Source organism: Benincasa hispida, chromosome 11, assembly GCF_027475165.1.
Source record: "Benincasa hispida cultivar pf3 chromosome 11, pf3_genome.v1.1, whole genome shotgun sequence".
Taxonomy (NCBI): Eukaryota; Viridiplantae; Streptophyta; class Magnoliopsida; order Cucurbitales; family Cucurbitaceae; genus Benincasa; species Benincasa hispida.
Genome location: NC_143488.1, coordinates 71,895,244 through 71,912,776, shown reverse-complemented (window position 1 = coordinate 71,912,776; position 17,533 = coordinate 71,895,244). Strand labels below are relative to the sequence as shown.

The 17,533-nt window shown below is 33.0% G+C and overlaps 2 protein-coding genes across 2 annotated transcripts; both read right to left on the bottom strand.

The window, feature by feature from the left end:
- Positions 1-182: 182 nt before the first annotated feature.
- LOC120091988 (IAA-amino acid hydrolase ILR1-like 3) lies at positions 183-7,836 on the bottom strand. The gene is made up of 5 exons (XM_039050172.2): positions 7,337-7,836; positions 7,092-7,217; positions 4,415-4,714; positions 2,899-3,030; positions 183-732 (listed from the first exon to the last, which is right to left on the bottom strand). Exons 1-5 carry the CDS (start codon positions 7,685-7,687, stop codon positions 349-351), a joined length of 1,293 nt encoding a protein of 430 aa, XP_038906100.1. The 5' UTR covers positions 7,688-7,836; the 3' UTR covers positions 183-348.
- Positions 7,837-9,803: 1,967 nt separating this feature from the next.
- On the bottom strand, positions 9,804-13,216 carry LOC120091088 (golgin family A protein). Its single transcript, XM_039048921.2, has 4 exons — positions 12,958-13,216; positions 12,278-12,766; positions 11,863-11,985; positions 9,804-11,660 (listed from the first exon to the last, which is right to left on the bottom strand). The coding sequence occupies exons 2-4, from the start codon at positions 12,743-12,745 to the stop codon at positions 10,248-10,250; spliced, it is 2,004 nt and encodes a 667-aa protein (XP_038904849.2). The 5' UTR covers positions 12,746-12,766; positions 12,958-13,216; the 3' UTR covers positions 9,804-10,247.
- Positions 13,217-17,533: the final 4,317 nt, after the last annotated feature.

Here is a 17,533-nt window from a genome sequence, read left to right as displayed (position 1 = left end):
TGTCTAAGCAGGGAATGAGCGAGGGGTGGAAGGAAAATTTCTCATGAGCAAAACACGAATGGGGATAGAAAATATATTTCCCCTCCCTATTTATTTTTGTTATTATTTTAAAAAAAAAAAATATATATATATATATATATATATATACACACACATACATTCAAAGATCTATATATGTTTAAATTACATACCCACAGGCTACACAGGTCATCTTCGAGACGAGACAACGTAACACCGGTAGTAGAAAAAACCTACTTGGTTTAAACCAGGGAGTGGTGACCTCGAGCACCACATGCGACGATGGCTCAACAAGCTGAGACATTGTTGTTGTGTCAAATGAAATCCCTCTTAATTATTGGGCACATGATGATGTTGATCTAAGTAAGAAATTGCAACAGCAGCATGAAGAGCAGCTCCAAGTGGAAGAACTTGTTCATCAAGGACAAGGTACGGCGAGTGCAACGGTATTCCGGAATCCATCGTAATGTTCTTAGCTCCGATCATGAAAAATGCAGCAGGAATGTGTTGCGAGTAGAAGCTGAAGTCCTCTGCTCCCATGGTGTTAGGAAGATGAAGCACATTTGATGGGCCTCCAAGTAAATGTTGTCCAACCTTCTTTACATGGTTGTATAATGATTGGTCATTGATAATAGGTGGGTAGAACCTTGCCTTTTCTTCCATGAAGTCTACAGTGGCTCTACACTGATGAACAGCTGATTGAAGCTTTATCACCTGGTGGGATCATTCCACTTAATTAAACCAACACAATTCCTTCTATCATAAATCCTAGACCAAAATTACGCTTTTGGTTCATGAGCTTTAAGTTTGGTAGCACATCTTAATCTTTGATCTTTTAAATCCAGATTTTAGTCGCTGAAGTTTGAATTTGATAGTATTTTGGTTGTTGCTTAGTTTTTCGTTTATTAATTAATAGAAAATTGATGTGATAATTTATTTTTATTTTTTAAAATGTGTTTTTTTAAATAAATATTTTGATTGTTTTTTCTTTCTCTATTCTTTTTCTAGTCTTCTCCCTCCTCCCAACCTTCCCCCTTCTTACTAAAGAGTTTTTCTAAAACAAATCAAAATATATTTTTTCTAATAATATAATAGTGTGACACCAACTTTTTGTTGGTAATTACTAAGAAACTAAGGCACCATCATAATGCTATCAAACTCAAAATTAGCTAGAATGTCAAGTTTGAAAAACTCATTAACCCAAATGTTACCAAATCCAAACCTCAAAAACCAACACTAATACGTTTGATTAGGAGTGTACATAGTCCAGATTGGGCCGAGTTGGAAGATTTTTGTGGGATTAGCTAATAATGAACTCTATTAGTTCTTTTTTGGAGGGTCAACCCAATCCAACCCAATCCAAAATTTCCAGGTTGGGCCGGGTTGGGTCACTAGTTCTGTCTTTTTTTTTAACTTTTATATATATATATTCGGGTCGGGTCGGGTTGACCTGACCCGACGTTGAAATGGGGTAACCCCAGACCCAACCTGATTTTAATATTTTTTTAACATTTTTAACCCAACCGAACCCAAAATAAAATCTAACCCAACCCAACCCTTGTGGTTTGGGTTGGGTAGTCCAGGTTGGTTGGGTTACCGGATATTTTGAACACCCCTACATTTGATAACCATTTTTTAGAAATTAAGCTTATAAATACTACTTTCACCATAAATTTTATGTTTTGTTCTCTATTATCTACTAATGTTGCAAAAGCCAAACTAAGTTTTGAAAACACAAAAAATAAAATAAAAACTTATTTGTGTTTTTAAAAATGACTAAGAATCCAAGTATTTCTTTAATAAAGGTGAAAACCATAATTGAAAAAGTGAGAGAAAAACCAAATAAATTTTAAATAAACAAAAACAAAAACAAAATTGTTATCAAACGAAACCATATTTTTAAAAAAAAAAAATTCAACAACATTTGGAGGTGGAGAGATTGATTATCGTGTAAGCATAATTACTTTAAATCTATATTGAATAGATTAACCTTAGCATCATTCATGCCAAATTACCAAGAATAAATAACATATCGGATTCCATTTTTGAGATTTATGATAGCTTCAAGATGATGATAACTTAAAGATGACTATTGTCTTTTTCAACCAAAACTCAGAATACCCTTAGTGGGTTTTCTCTCTAAATGGGATTCAAGAAAGATTGAGTGTGTATATTGAGAACCATAGCCCTAAGATCTCTTTTGTTACAAGTTCAATTAGGGTTTTCATTAAAACCTAATTAACATGGAATGGGCTTCTACCCATTAAGTCTATACTCAAATAGGTTTAATTAATTAGATGGATAGCATAGAAACTACATGCAAAGTGAACTAGATCATGCTTGTTTCCAACTGGTCCAAATTCCTTAGTGAACTTATTCTTAAAAACTTATTCTAAACCGTATTTGCTTAACTGCATGCATGATAAACAAGTTCAAATAATAAAACATAAACATCAACTTTATTCTATATGAAAAATAAACAAATTATGGTCAAAGAACATCCTTAATAACAAACTTTCACAAAGTGACTAATACTCATGTGAGCAACATGCTCATGAAAAAAACTTTAGGTGGTATACCTTTAGTCAATGAATCTGACATCATGGAGTTTGTTCCCATGTGTTCTATCAAAATTTGACCATTCTGAATTAGATCACATAAATAGCTTATACTTTAATGATATGTATTATAATTTAAATAGTTTAACATATCTAACCTCTTGATCGATGATATATACCTAAATTAAGTAAAGTATATTTAAGCTAACAAATCCTAAATGGAATGAAAAGTTGGTCGTGATAGCTTAGGTTATGAGTGATAAAGTGTAGATCCAAATATAAAATATTGTCAATCTAGGAACACAAGGTGGGAGCTTGTTACCTCTTGAATTCTTTGCTTAAGGTTGTAAAGACCTTCCAATGCAATGCTTCGAAAAGTACCTCCAAATGTCACGGTTTCGGGTATTATCACATTTCCTGCTTCGCCACCCTTGACGAATCCTACACTGATTACCTATCAAAAACGAATATGCTGTTTGTTCAATTTTCAAAATGTTCCCAACAACTTCATCCTAAAGCTGCCAACCAAAATCTAAGGGAATGTTTCGTAACCATTTTGTTTCATTCAAAATTACTATCAAACATATCAAAACATTTCTAAACTAAAATCAAATTAGTTAGATGCTTTACTAAAAACGTTTTAAGGCCACATTTACCAAACCATGATGAAAAGTGGTGTAATAGTAATAAAATTCATTGATAGATCAATCATAATAAGTATGAACCGCAAACATAATTAGATTATTTTGATCATGTTTACCTAGAATTACAAATCTCGCATTTTTCATTGTTACTATTGGCATTACTGTTACTATTACTGTTAAATCCTAGCGATAACGATAACAGTAACAATAACAATAAATATAGCAAATTCATAATTTTGATACAGTAACAATAACAATATCTGTAATAGTAATAATAACAATAATGATAATGGCTAGTAGGCCCCACTTAAATTTCAAACGCTATCAAATTGGGCACCCCCAATTTTTCAATCAGATCACCTTCTTTGATTACAGAATTCGAAGTAGATCCCACATTTCATTATGCTTACAAAATATTGATAAATAAGAACAAACATAATCAAATGGAGCTCACTTTTGCCTATTTGTTATGTCGTATCTATTTGTTGAATTTTTAGTATCATTTTTTATTATTGAAAAGTTTTTTCTTTTATGTTAAATCCCTTATTAACTAGTAAAATCGCTCTCTAAATCATTGCACTTGATGTGATTCTAAAGTTATACTATTTCATGTTAGTTCAATTGACGTTAAACTTTCACGAAATGGTATAGGGTTTGGATTTTCCACAAACATATTTTTAACTCAAAATAATAATAAAAAAATAACAAATAAGTAGAAAATAAGAGATATTATAGATAACAATTAACGACTTGTGACAAATAAAGAGTGGGTCAATCTTGACTACTCTTAATTAAGAGCTCCATCAGCGCATGAAAAAAAATCTCTCTCTAAATATTAACAATTTTCTACTCTTGAGGCTTGAGGTCTTACTAATGTGCCAACTTTTAGCCCTCAGTATTAACAAATTTCTACTAAGTAATTACTAAATTATTAATATTTTTATCACAATTAATTGAAAATTAAACTAAGAAATTTTAAGGGTAAAAATATAACATCTTAAACTTTAAGATTAAATAGAAACTAAACTCAAAATGTTAAATAGGTAAAAATGTGATATTTTGAAACATATGAACTAAATGAAAACTATAACCAAATCACGGAGATTATATTTTATTTCAAAAAGAAAAAAAAAAAGAAAAGAGAAACAATTTGAAGAATATAATAGATGTTATATTTGGGGTAGAGAAGATTACCCTGGAATCAAGAGGATCTGTTTCTCGAGAAATTATGTGTTGAAGAGAGATAATAGCGGAAGACATGGCTAGAAGCGAATCTGTTGCTTGACGACCACCAATTCCCTGGATTGTGGCCAAAAACCTACCACTACAGGCCGTAAATGGACCAGGCCTTGAACCAATTACTCCTACTGTCATATCTTGTGCGACATGTAATCCAAATATACCTTTCACCTCCTCTACAGCGCCTTCTTTTACCATATAGTAAGCCCCACCACGTCCCTCTTCCCCAGGTTGGAAAACGAGCTTCACTGTCCCCTTCGAAATCATAATAATAATAAATTAAAAGATAATTTAAATAAAAATATGTAGAAATCTCCCAAATTGGAGAAAAAACGGACCAGAAAAAATCTACTATGTGCACAAAACTTTTGTCTACTCAGTCTTTTTCTTTTTGCCAAATAAGGAAAACGGATTGGAGCCACCTCTTCCTTCAAAAACTACCAATGTGGGATTCCACATCTTGTCAAACCCAACAAGAAAAGTAGTGTTTTGTCTTACAAATGGCTTAAATTGAATACTCTCGCTTGTTGTTGCAACAATGGAGTACATCTTTCTTAGAATTAGGAGATGAACAAAGGTATGAATTAATGAGCATCTACCGATGCTTGAGACGCGCACCAATTTTCGAAACGATTCAGTCAAAGATAGTGTCTAACAGTTGGAAGAGCATACATAATGTTGGAATATAAAAACAAGCAATAGAAGAAACAAGATCATTTAAGCATTCTAATTCATTAATTTTGGCTTCAAATTTAGCATGCTCATAAACTAAAAAGAATTTCAACACTAACTTTTGAAGATACCTTTGAATCATGAATTCTAGTGGCAATCCTCCCTTTCTTTGGATGTGAATCACCACAAGGTCTTCCCTACTATACTCTTGGTGCCTTAGATTGAGTTGTGAAACTCAAAATAAGTTTGAATTAAAAAAATGGAGGAGAAAGGTTTTCTAATTTTCAGCAGACTGAAGACTTTATTCAAACAGATTTTTCAACAAAAAATCTCTACAATGCCTGTCCATTTCACTTAGAATTTGAGCTATATATTGCATGACTATTATGTAATTAAGAAAGCATGTATGAATTACAGCTCCACTTTGAGAATTTGAGCTGGAAATGTAATGGATTGGTGACTAACCTATTGGGTGAAGAAGGGGGAAATTTCCACTTTTTCAATTTTTCAAATTTTCTAATTTTTTATTTCAATTTTGAAACTTTTCCAAAATTAAAATTAAAAATTAACTTTTCAATTTTAATTCTTTAATTAAAATTGAGCTTTTTTTTATTAATTTTACAATAATTAATAATTAATTAAACAATTTAATTAATTCTAATTAATTTAATATCAAATATTAAATTAATCAATCACCAATTCCACTCTCATGAATCCCTATTCATGAATTTAATATTTAAACCATATTTAAATATTAATCGATTCTCCAATTTTGTTTAATCCAAAATTAAACGCATAATTATATCACATATAATTACTAATTCCCTTAATTCTAATCCGAATGTTTCAAATCAACTTAATGTTATTCTAAGCCTAATCCGTTTGTGAGCTAGGGACCTAATGGACCTACAGATCATGGACAACTATCCGAGATTAATTGACTAAACTCTTTATACCGAATTAAACCCCATTTGTTAACTACCAGATTACTCCACTAAAGCCCGTAGTTGTAGTCCTGTCACTGTAGATATATTGAGTCCACTCAATATAACCATGGTTAGTAAGTCGATCCTTCACAGGTTGTTCGTAATAACGACTGAGTTAAATGTTGTTTTACCCCGAAATTATGTCTTGCTCCTTAAGTTCTACTGATCCTCTAATGAACAACAATTGGTTTGTGATCCAATCACTAAACCGCCTCTCGGGCCAATGATAGGGTGGACCCCTTGTTCAAGACCCAGCACTTAAGAAAACAACCACTCTACTATTCCTCAATTGGGTAGGCGTGAATTCTGTCTTGCACCCTATGTCTCCAACTATCTACCCGGTCTTACTCCTGAAATGGAAGGCTTATTGAGTCGGTGCTATTGAGTCAACCCTCACTTATACAAATCTAAGGATAATCCTAAATAAACAAGGGTTCATAATTAGCTCAGGATTAAGATCGAGTTACCTATGTCATCTAAGTGAAATAGTCAATCTTAAACAGTAAACAACGTTATATAGTAAGAGTGGTTTATTTCTTTGTCCGATCTTACGCAAACTCATTACATAGGACGTTTTCACTCCCCAGGTTATCACTTCGTTTGTAGCACCTTACAATAAATTATAATAATTACGAGGTGGACTGCATCCAATAATGTTACCAGAATAAGACATTCAACCTTATTAGTATATTATAGATCATTTTGACTATTTACTTGAACTTAATCCACTTTTATGTTTCCATGTTTATTTTAAAAAGTAAAGTAAATTTCCTTTGTTCCTTGGATCGTCCATCCATGAACCGTTATGGCATGAGAAGATCTCCAAAGTAAACAGATGAGAAATATAGACAATGATCCTATACCGTGTTGCATTAGAACACAACTTTGCCCTTTCTTTGGATACTTGTAAATAATAAAATCTCTACTTTTTTTTCTTCTGGTTGTGAAGCTAGTTATAAACACTAGTATATTACCTTCAGCTCATTTCTTCTCTGGTGAAGCAACTTAGCAGCGCCAAGAAGCATTGTAACGTGAACATCATGGCCACAAGCATGCATTTTTCCATCGTTCTTGCTCTTATGCTCCCACTCCACCATTTCCTTTTAAACATCGGAATTTCAAATCATCACTCAAACAGCTAAAAGTTATACAGACAAATCAAAATATAGAAAACAGAACAGAACAGAGAAAGGGAATTCTATGTTAAAGGGATAGAAACCTGAATAGGAAGAGCATCCATATCAGCCCTAAGAGCGAACCATGGGTGCCCACCTGATCCCACGGAGGCCACAATCCCAGTTTTAGCGACGGGCCAAGTGAAATTAATCCCAAGAGACACGAGCTCTGTTCGGATGAATTGACTGGTTTCGAATTCCTCGAAGGACAGCTCTGGATTCTCGTGCAATTTCCTTCGAGCCCTAACCAACCACTCGAAGAACTCTGGTTTTCTCGCCGATTCCAAAAGCTCCCGAGTTAGACGACTCAACTCCAATGGCGGTTCAGTTTCCAGGGTCGATGTTATACAGAACGGGAAGATGGAAAAGAACGCCCATAGAAGTAATAGTCCCATGGGAGAGAAGCACTGGATCTTCCTGCAATCAAATTGGTAGTGATTTTGAATAATCTGATGAAGAAAGCTTTACGAAGTTGCAACGATTTAATTTGAGAGATTAAAAAGAATGGGTTATTCATGGTTTAATCTAAAATCTGACGCAATGTTATGTTTGTTTGGAATGGAAAAGAAGAGGGAAAAAAAAAAGGAAAGAGTGAAGTTTATCGTATATCATAACAATGCCTTCAATATATAACAAATCGGGTGGGGATAGGCACTGGCAGAGCCCTATCCTATAGGGTAGGAATTCAACTAAATATAATTTTAGATACATCGACATAATATTAAATTTATATAACATAGTCAAAGCGATCGTAGCTAACAAATATACAGACAATGATAGATCCAAATTACATGTTAGATGGCACAACTTTATATAAAATTAAGATTTTAGTAACGTCTAAATTTGTGTCATATATAGTTCTTGAACTTTAAAAAATATATATTAGACTACTAACATCTCGATGCGTGTAATATGTAGTGCTAGACATTTTTTCTAAAAAAAAATAATGTAATTTTTATCTAATAATGATTAATTTTTAAGCATTTCAAATATTTTATGAAATTTTTATACACTAATAAGTATATATATCTATATCTAGTAGATGTTTTTAATGGACTCATTAAAGTTAATATTAAAATCTTAATACTTATAAGTCATAATTTTAAATACTAAAAATTAAACTTGGACGGACTTTAATGTGGTTTTAAAATAATGGTAAAATAAATAACAAAACAAAAAAAAAATTATATGTGAAATTGGTGTTTATATGTCTTAATTTTCAAAAAATAAAAATAAATAATCGAATAGTTACCAAAGGAGTCTAATATTTAAAAAATATTTGTATAACAAACATATATGTAGAGAAAATATTTATATATATACTTTAAGCAACAAAAATTGGCTAAAATAAAAAAGAAGATAACTGTCTAGAGGTGGAATTGAATTCTAGTTGCCAACTTATAGAAGTTCCTTCACCACCAATTTATGTCTTGGGGGCACACATTAATATATGTTTAATATATACAGAAATATTTTTTATATTTTATAGAAAAAAATGTATATCCATATATAATACGATACAATATGAGGGGTACGTGCCCCTAGTCCCTTCCTAATTCCGCCCTTGGGGATAGGAACCATATCCCTGTTCCTATATGAATATTGTTAATCTCTATAATCTTCTTCTTAATTTTTGTTTAATTTTTAAACATTGAATAAATAAATAATATAGGCTCCTTAAAGAAAAAAATATATTTGAGTACGATGAAATATGGGAGTTGAGTATATAATAGGTTTTTTAATGATTCATTTGAGTATTGTGGTTTTGAGTTATGCTCATAGATATTGTAATAAGGTAGTCCATAATTTTTCTTCCTCCTCTCACTGTTGACTGATGATTTTCTCGATCGGCTTTCCCATCTTGTTGGGGCTGAGAAGGAAGGGTTTGATCCTTAGTAATGTTATTTTTTGATATGCTTTAAAAAAAACAAAATTATGGGAGTTGAGTATGTAATAGGTTCTTTTATCTTTTGAGATATGTCTAAATTTGCAAAACCTACGAAAATCTAATTTAAATATGGGAGTTGGATTAAGTACATTTCATTTGTCGACATGAGCAAAGCTCATCTGCATTGAACCTTGAAATAGCTTCAAAAATGTCAACGTTATTGTTTATATCTAAGTTACCGTATTACAACTTTTAGAAGTATGAAGATATCCTAACACATGTAAACAATAGGCTAGAATGTATTGTTAAAATTGCCGTTCCAGCTAAAAGTACATTATTCAGCTGGAGATCAATAACTGCCTTAATTCCAACGAAGAGAGGCAACTGTTTCAACGACTTCAACCGATCAAAACAACCTTCAAACATGTTTTATTGGAGCTCCTGACTATTGCAAATAGAGTTCGTAAGTATATTCCTTATTTATATACTTGCATTTTCTTCCTTTCTAATTAGTATTAATTAGAAGCTATTAGTAACCCCTTTTTTTATTTTAGTTTTAAAATTTCAAAAAGTATTGATAACCTCCTGTATAAGCTATGAATACCTCCTGTATAAACCCAACATTGCTGAAAAAGGAAAAAGTAGCTCTTCAATGGTTGAAAATTTTCCAAACACATCACCATCAACATTATCCAGTTCCAGATGGGCTCTCCATGAAAAATTGCAAGGAAACAAGCAAAAGAAAGAAAGAAAAAGAAAGAAAATATTTTTGAAGATTTTTTTTTTACTGAAAGAAACCAAAAAGGAAGAGAGAAAAGAATTCAAAACACTTCTTTTTCTACAGGAATCTTACAAAACATGAGCAGTCTTCTATTTCACAATATATATCTACTAGGAACCTTGAGCTTTTGAGCAGCGGGCTGCTGCAACTTTTTAGCAGCTCTCAGTGAAATGATTGATGGCAGGCAACAGCTTTAATCTGCAATAAAAGATTTCTCCCCCAACCCCCAACTTGCATTTGCCTTATACAAAAAGCTTGAGCGACCGAATGGTTCTCATTGTCGGGATCATTTGTACTTCCTCGAGCTTAGACCGTCGCCTCTAACCTCCATCAGCCTAGACTTCAAACCATTACCTTGCACCATGGAAGCTCTCTCCGTGACAGTATCGGCGAGGTCTCTTGAGGGTCGTGCTTGTTCCCACAGCCTAGTTGGGCTGGCAGTGACTTTAAGCGAACCGAGCCTCGACCCAGATAAGATCTGGTCTCTGAGGTTCTTAGATGAATTATATCCTTGAAAGTGATCTCCATAAACTTTTCCAGACGCTACTTTCTCCAGTACAGAGCTTCTTTCCCAATCCAAGACATGATCTCCTGAAATTGGATGGTTTTCAGCTTGGCTTCCCCATTCCACACCATCAGATATGCTTCTTTGTAAAGAAGTGCTTTTTCTTGAACCCTTCTTAGAAGTAGACTTTCTTGCTTTGAGTTCATCATCTATTGAAGGCCTTCTAGAATCAAGAGGAATACCAGAAGAGTGGATCCAATCATAGCTTTTGTTGTTGTTGTCCATATTTAATTCTATAGAATGAAGATCACTTTCAGCCAAATCTTCTTCGCATTCCACTCCATCTACAACTTCCCCTTCCTCCTTTTCTTCACTTTGAAACGAACGAACCCCGTTTTTATTTAGGTATGCTGCAAATTTTACTTCATTTGAGTCATTTGATCCGAGTTCCTTTTCTTTAGCTCTTTTGATACCCAAGAATGCCTCAAGTTGATTCCTCAGTTTATCAACTGCTGCATTCTTGTCCTCGAGATCATACTTAGCATCCGAGGCATCTATATGAGCTTGTTCCTCGTGCAGCACAGCAGCGAGTCGCTTCATCTCTCTTTCTTTCTTGACATTGTCACACAGTTTAGCAGATTCTCTTTGCATTTCCTCTAGTTCTAACTTATCATCCCCAACATCATTCGCTAAGTCATCACATACCTGCTCCATAATTTCCCTTGCCCTTTTTTCACTCTCAAGTTCTTTGACTACTTTCAGAAGTGATGATTTTGTCTCAGCCAGTTCTCTCCCGAGCTTCTTGTTCAAGCTCTCGAACCTTCTTCGAAGTTTCCTTTCAACTTCGAGCTCTCCAGCCACAGACTCAATAGCAGCCTCCACAACTTCTTGCTCCTTGCTTTTCCATGCTTCCTTCTCTTCAGCAAAGCACCTCATCAGATAGCTTATGTCATTCTGCTCATACCTTTGCTCTTGGATAAGCTGATTAATCTGCAATCGAGCCCTCTCCAGCTCAGCATGTAAGGCCGAGATTAGGGACATGCTCGTCGAAGGACGATCTTCATGGCCCCAAACACGGTTAATAATTTTGAGAAGCTCCTTAGAAGTCGTCAAGGCATTACTAACATCCTTCAACCGCGTTTTAACACCAACAATCGACGCACTCGGAGTTGGGGCTCTTGATCTTGTCTCAATCTATATCACAAACAAACTTTCATACATGAATACTCTTCCTCGTCATTGGTATGAAAGAAGTCAAACAAGATGTAGAAAACTCAGGGATAAGCTTAAAGTTTCACAAGGGGAATCTAGTACAACTAGCAATTAAACAAAGACGTACAATTGGAGCAAATTTTGCAGTTCTCCAAAAAGCAAATAAGACGTAGATACGACATACCTCCATCAAACTAGCATTGCTAACAGAATCAAGAACCCCAACGCCATGATCAGCAAGCTTTAGCCTCTGAGACATGGACGAAGTTCTTCGACAGCGACTTCCCGTCCCGGAACGATCCCCCCTCTACAAAAGTACAAGCCCAAATCCTTAACATACATGATAGATACAAATACAACTTTGACATCCAAATCCAACTGATCACAGGAAAGGGACAACGCAATGTTACATCATATTAATCAGGAGAGACCTTTCATCACAGGTTCATGTCCATTTCCCCCCTTAATTTGAGTCCCAAAACCAAAGAATTGAATATCTAACAAACAGAGTTTTACATATTTGATGCAGAATATCAGATCAACCAAACAAGAGAAAAGAACCCAATTGAGAAAAACAGGGCCAAAAAGTAGAAACCCACCTCGGAAACAGGGCTATGAGACGGATCGGAGAGATGGGGAGGCAAAGAACCAGAATGAACCGACCGGGTCGTTTTCTCTCTGGCCTTCATTTCCTTTCTCGATTTCCTCTCATCCAAAGCCAGACTCTCCTTCACCCTCGTTGACGGCAACTCATTCATCTCCCACAGCGTCGCCGCCAGCTTCCTCGCCGACACCGGAGCTTGCTTGGACCGACCACTGCCGCACTGATAGAGCTCGTATTTGGGTGACTCAGTAGAACGAAATGCAGAAGCAGGGGATCTCGATCGAGAGCTCATAAGCCTCCATGAAGGCAATGGAGTGGAGGATCCGGCTCTTTTACCCACAAGAATCGCTCGCTTAAACCTGTAATTATGAAGAATAGAAGAAGAAGAAGAAGCCGATGAGGAACAGCCTCGTTTTCTGATTTTCCCTGGAATCAATTCCACCGCAAGATTCTGCCTTGGCATCGTCAGCTGCAACTGCTAGATCTGTATATAATCAAAACAATCGAGAATCAGACAGAATTACCCTAAACTCCTCGTCGGCTTGATCACTCAAATGAAAAGCAAAACAGTTCTTAAATCAATTGAAAACAAAAAAAAAAAAAAAAGCAAAGAAACAATTTCTCTTTTCTTTTCTTTTTCTTCTTTTCCATTTCAACTTTTTCACTTCACTGTACCTTTTCAAATCATAGCAGAGCCAATATCCAGACCACCGCTAAATGGGTTTATGAATCCACGCTAAAACACAAAGTTCAAAAGAAACCCCACGAAGAAACTACGATAATTATAGGAGGAAGACGCAATTCAAACAGAGTGTAATAAGCTAGAAAAAGAAGAAGTAGTAGAAGAAGGCAATAGGGTAAAAAGAAAACAGAACGTATCGGAAGGGGAGAGGGGGGGAGAGTAATCTAGTACGGTCAGGACCACAAACACTCGAGAACGTGGCCTAATTGATTAGGCTATTTTTAAATGTCCTTCGCCGAAACGGCGTCGTCAGAAGATTTCGGATTCCGTGATCTCTCTCGTGTCTGCGGTCAAAAAAATTAAAAAAAAAAAAAGGGAATTTCGAAATTATCTATTATTATTATATTTTGGTTCTAAAAAAGGTTAATAAATTAACAAAGAAATAAATAAATGGGATAAATTGAAGGAATTTTAGGGAGGCGATAGGACATGTTTGAAAGGCAAAATCACCGACCAATTAAATGTGGTTTGAGAAAAAAAAAAAAAAAAAAAAAACTGTCACTGTTTAGATTGTCTTACTAGGAAACACCTCCCCACTTCAACGGCCATCCTTTTTTCCCTGTCTCTTCATAAATTTGTGTGTTCTTTTTTTTTTTTAGACACATTGTTAGTAATTGATTTATACAGTTTTTATTGTATGTTTTCAAAGAATGGCAAGATTTATTATATTGTCAATGTTCTCCAATTTTAAGAATAATGCAAGGTTAAAAACATGTTCAATAATTCAAGATGATAGACTCATGAAGATAAGTAACAAACACGTCAAGAAAATAAATCAGATTATGTCACTTTTTCTCTCATAATTTTTTATATGTAAAAATTATACTGGTAACTAATTAAAACATGAGAGATTAAATTTTAAGCTTTATGCGGAAATTCCCTTTAACTTTTTCAATTTGTTATGGATAGATATTTCATTAACCAACAGATTTTTTATTTTACTGAATTGCATTTAAGATAATCTTAAATTATAAAGTAAGTTCACTTATTTTGTATTAATATAAACTTCTCAATTCCACAAATTGCTTAAAAACCCTAGAATTTAAAACTCTCTCCTAAAGTTGCACATATATATATTCTGTAAACTAAAAGATATATGCTAAATAAATTTAAGTTTTAGGGACAAAAGACTTGCCTATAATTTTCATAATATAGTATGATATTGTTTAGTTTAGAGCTCAATTTTCATGATTGTTGTTTATAATTTTACACCAAATATCTTATATCATGATCTTCCCCAAATTAGTTCATTTCCATTTTTAAAAAAAAATAATTAATTTTGATAAAGGAGTGCTTGGGGCAAGAGTTATCATCAAAATATAATAATCATCTCTTGCTACAGTGAAAAATATTTCAAAACCTCCAATTAGTTACCGTCAACACTATTTCAAAACCCTCATTTGCTACAGTTTTTACTATTTTACATTTATCATTATTTGCTACAGAGTTTAATATTTTTTACTCAAACTAAAATAGTTTACACCTCAAACACATATCATTATAATCCAAACTAAAATAATCTATATCCCAAACGCAAACCATCATAACCCAACTATAATAACCTATGACTATAATAATTAACTCATTGCCTCAAATGCCCCCTAAATTTTTCAATTTTCAGTATGAAAATAGTGAGCCACACATTTCTTCAAAACTACAGCCTCATCTGGTCTCAAGGACAATATTTTTTTTTCCTTATTGTAATGAAATAAAAAAGAGTCATTTTAAATATAAAAAAATATTTAAAAATATTTATATTTTCTAGCAAAGTTTCATAAATACAAAATATTTTTAGAATTTTTTTGCTACAGTATAAATATTTTTTGTATTTTTTTATTTATAAGAATTTTTCTAGATGATATAAAGTTATTAAATTAAAATGGGTGAAGACAGGCCAAATTGAAAAATAAAAAGGAAAGAGGAGGAAAAAAAAGAAGCCAAATCAGGTGTGGTGGTTTGGTGAATAAAAAATAGAGTTGGCTTTTGGGTTAATAAGTGCTCTAATGATAATTGTTGGTGGTCTTGGCAATAATTAAGGACACTTAAATATAAAATACCATGCTAAGTTTCTTCTATTTCTATATATAATTAATTTACCATCTTCTCCAACAATTTTGTAATTAATTTACCATCTTCTCCAACAAGTTACTTTAATAAAAGTACTTTCTTTTTCCCCCAAATTATTATATTCTTTGAGAAAGAGAGATTTTTACACATGGTAAAATCTTGCAAGTGAAAATTTAGTACTCACGCCATGTTCCAAACTTTCAACAATGAACAGTGAAATCATCATGGTAACTCAGTAGATTTTGTTTGCGTTTCTAGGAAAAGGGAAAACAAATAATCAAAAAAATTCAACGTGATAGGATATTTAAGTAACTTTTTTTTTAAGTGAATATATACTATATTGGGTCATTGTAAAATTTAATTCAATGTAACGTTGGTTCATCGTTCAAATCTGAGAATAATAAAAAGTGTATCTTACATTTTTTTTTTTCATTTAAACACTTTAGAACAAAGTTCTCAAAACTCATATACTAAACTAAGTATTTTTATTAGTTCAAATGTGAGTAGTTTTAGTTTCTTAATACTCTCAAATTTAGTAGTGAATAAAGCTTTTATTACTTTTTTAAGAATGTTAAACTTCTACTTTAGTTTTTTGTTATCATCATATTCACAAACACCGTTGAATTGTAAATATAACATGTTATTATTGCCAAAAGAACAGATATTAGATAGAGATTTAAAAATTCAAAAAAAAAACTTATTGTAAAGTAGGAGGGTTTTAAATGCGAGATCTAAAAATATCTCTCTGTGGCACCGGTAGTAAGTACTATATGGTTCGGGGCTTTAGCGAGTCTATTAATCGAGATCAATCGTTCAAGATAGCCGGGAAGGTGCAGGTAGATCACCTCCTTTTCAGGGAGAGCTAATGCTTGTTGGATATTTTGGTTTGACACTGCTTTCACACCCAGAAAGAAGCGAGCTATGTCTGAGTTAAACTTGGAGATCTTCTTTCGTTTCTCGACGATGGAGTAAGACTAAGCTCATGAACTTATTATCCTAGGTCGGATCAACAAGTTGATAGGATCCCTTTTTTACGTCCTTGTGTACCTCCTGTGTGGCGACATGGAGGCGAAAAAAGAAAAGAGACGGATGGGATTTCTCTCGCTTTTTGCATAAATAAGAAAAATTTCACATGAAAAACGTCAAAACTATTTATAAAAAAAAAAAGTAGTAAGTACCGATAGACTTCTATCAGCATCTATCAATAATAGACTTGTATGAGTTTCTATCACTGATAGACATTGGTAGACCTCTATCGACCTCTAAAAAAAAAAAAAAAAAAAAAAAAAAAAAATTTGCTATTTTATGTAAATAGTATTCATTATTAAAGTACATTCAATCAAATATTCAATAAGCTAACATCCTACACATATTTTTTTGTAAATTTTTTACGCTGTGCTTCAACTACCCAGGTATGAGGTATTTTATTGTCCAACTTTTATGCATATAAATTACTGTTGGTGGCTGTTCAATTATTCATTATCATTAAAAGTTAGTACACTATAACAGTAATTCTTAAAACATACCATATAAATGCCCAAAAAATCCCTCCAAATTAGTGTATTATTACCAACAAGAGCGTTGCTCAATTGACATAATATTCATACTATCGACCTCGAAGTTTGAGGTTCGATTCTCCCACCTCACATTTTAATTACAATACATTAAAAAAAAAAAGTGTATTATTGATTGATACTAATATTAAAACACAATTATCAATATACATCTAAAATTTTCTCGCTTGATAAGTTACACTAATATTTAACTACACAATAAATGCATAAAAATAATGGAATCATGCAATATGCAATTTTAAGGCAGATGCAAAGTTATCAATTCAAATTTATTAGGTCTCATAAAAAAAAAATTATAAAAGGTATTTGGTTATCTAATTTTAGGTCACCATATTTAAGAGAATTTCCAATAATATTTACGTGAATCTTACAAAATCTTAAAGAATCAGAATTATTGAAAATAATGGCATTAAGTTGAGCCTTTTTGCTAACCTCAACCAAACTCCACCTGCAACATTATCTGGCAAGTTAATTCAAGTTACGTCCATCAAAAAATTTAATGGCATAAAAAATTTAAAATGTGTCCTTTTTTTTATCATAGAAGAATTCTTCGTTATGGTTTTTTAAAATTATAGAGATAGGATCAAACATTCAATCTATAGGAGAAGAAGGTCATGTCAAGTATCATGAGTTAAGTTCACTTTGACAAACATGTTATGATTTTAAATCTTGATACACATCCATAATTTGGCTATAAATACAAAATTGTCCTTAATTTTAATGTGTAAGTGATCGCTTTTTATCATGTTTTCATGTACTAAAGTGAAATCTTTGACTTTTTAACTCTATCTCTAGAGTTTTTTTTCACATCCCAACTTCCGATCTTTTTTTCTATTCGAGACAAACGTAAAGTCACTATATTAGAGAA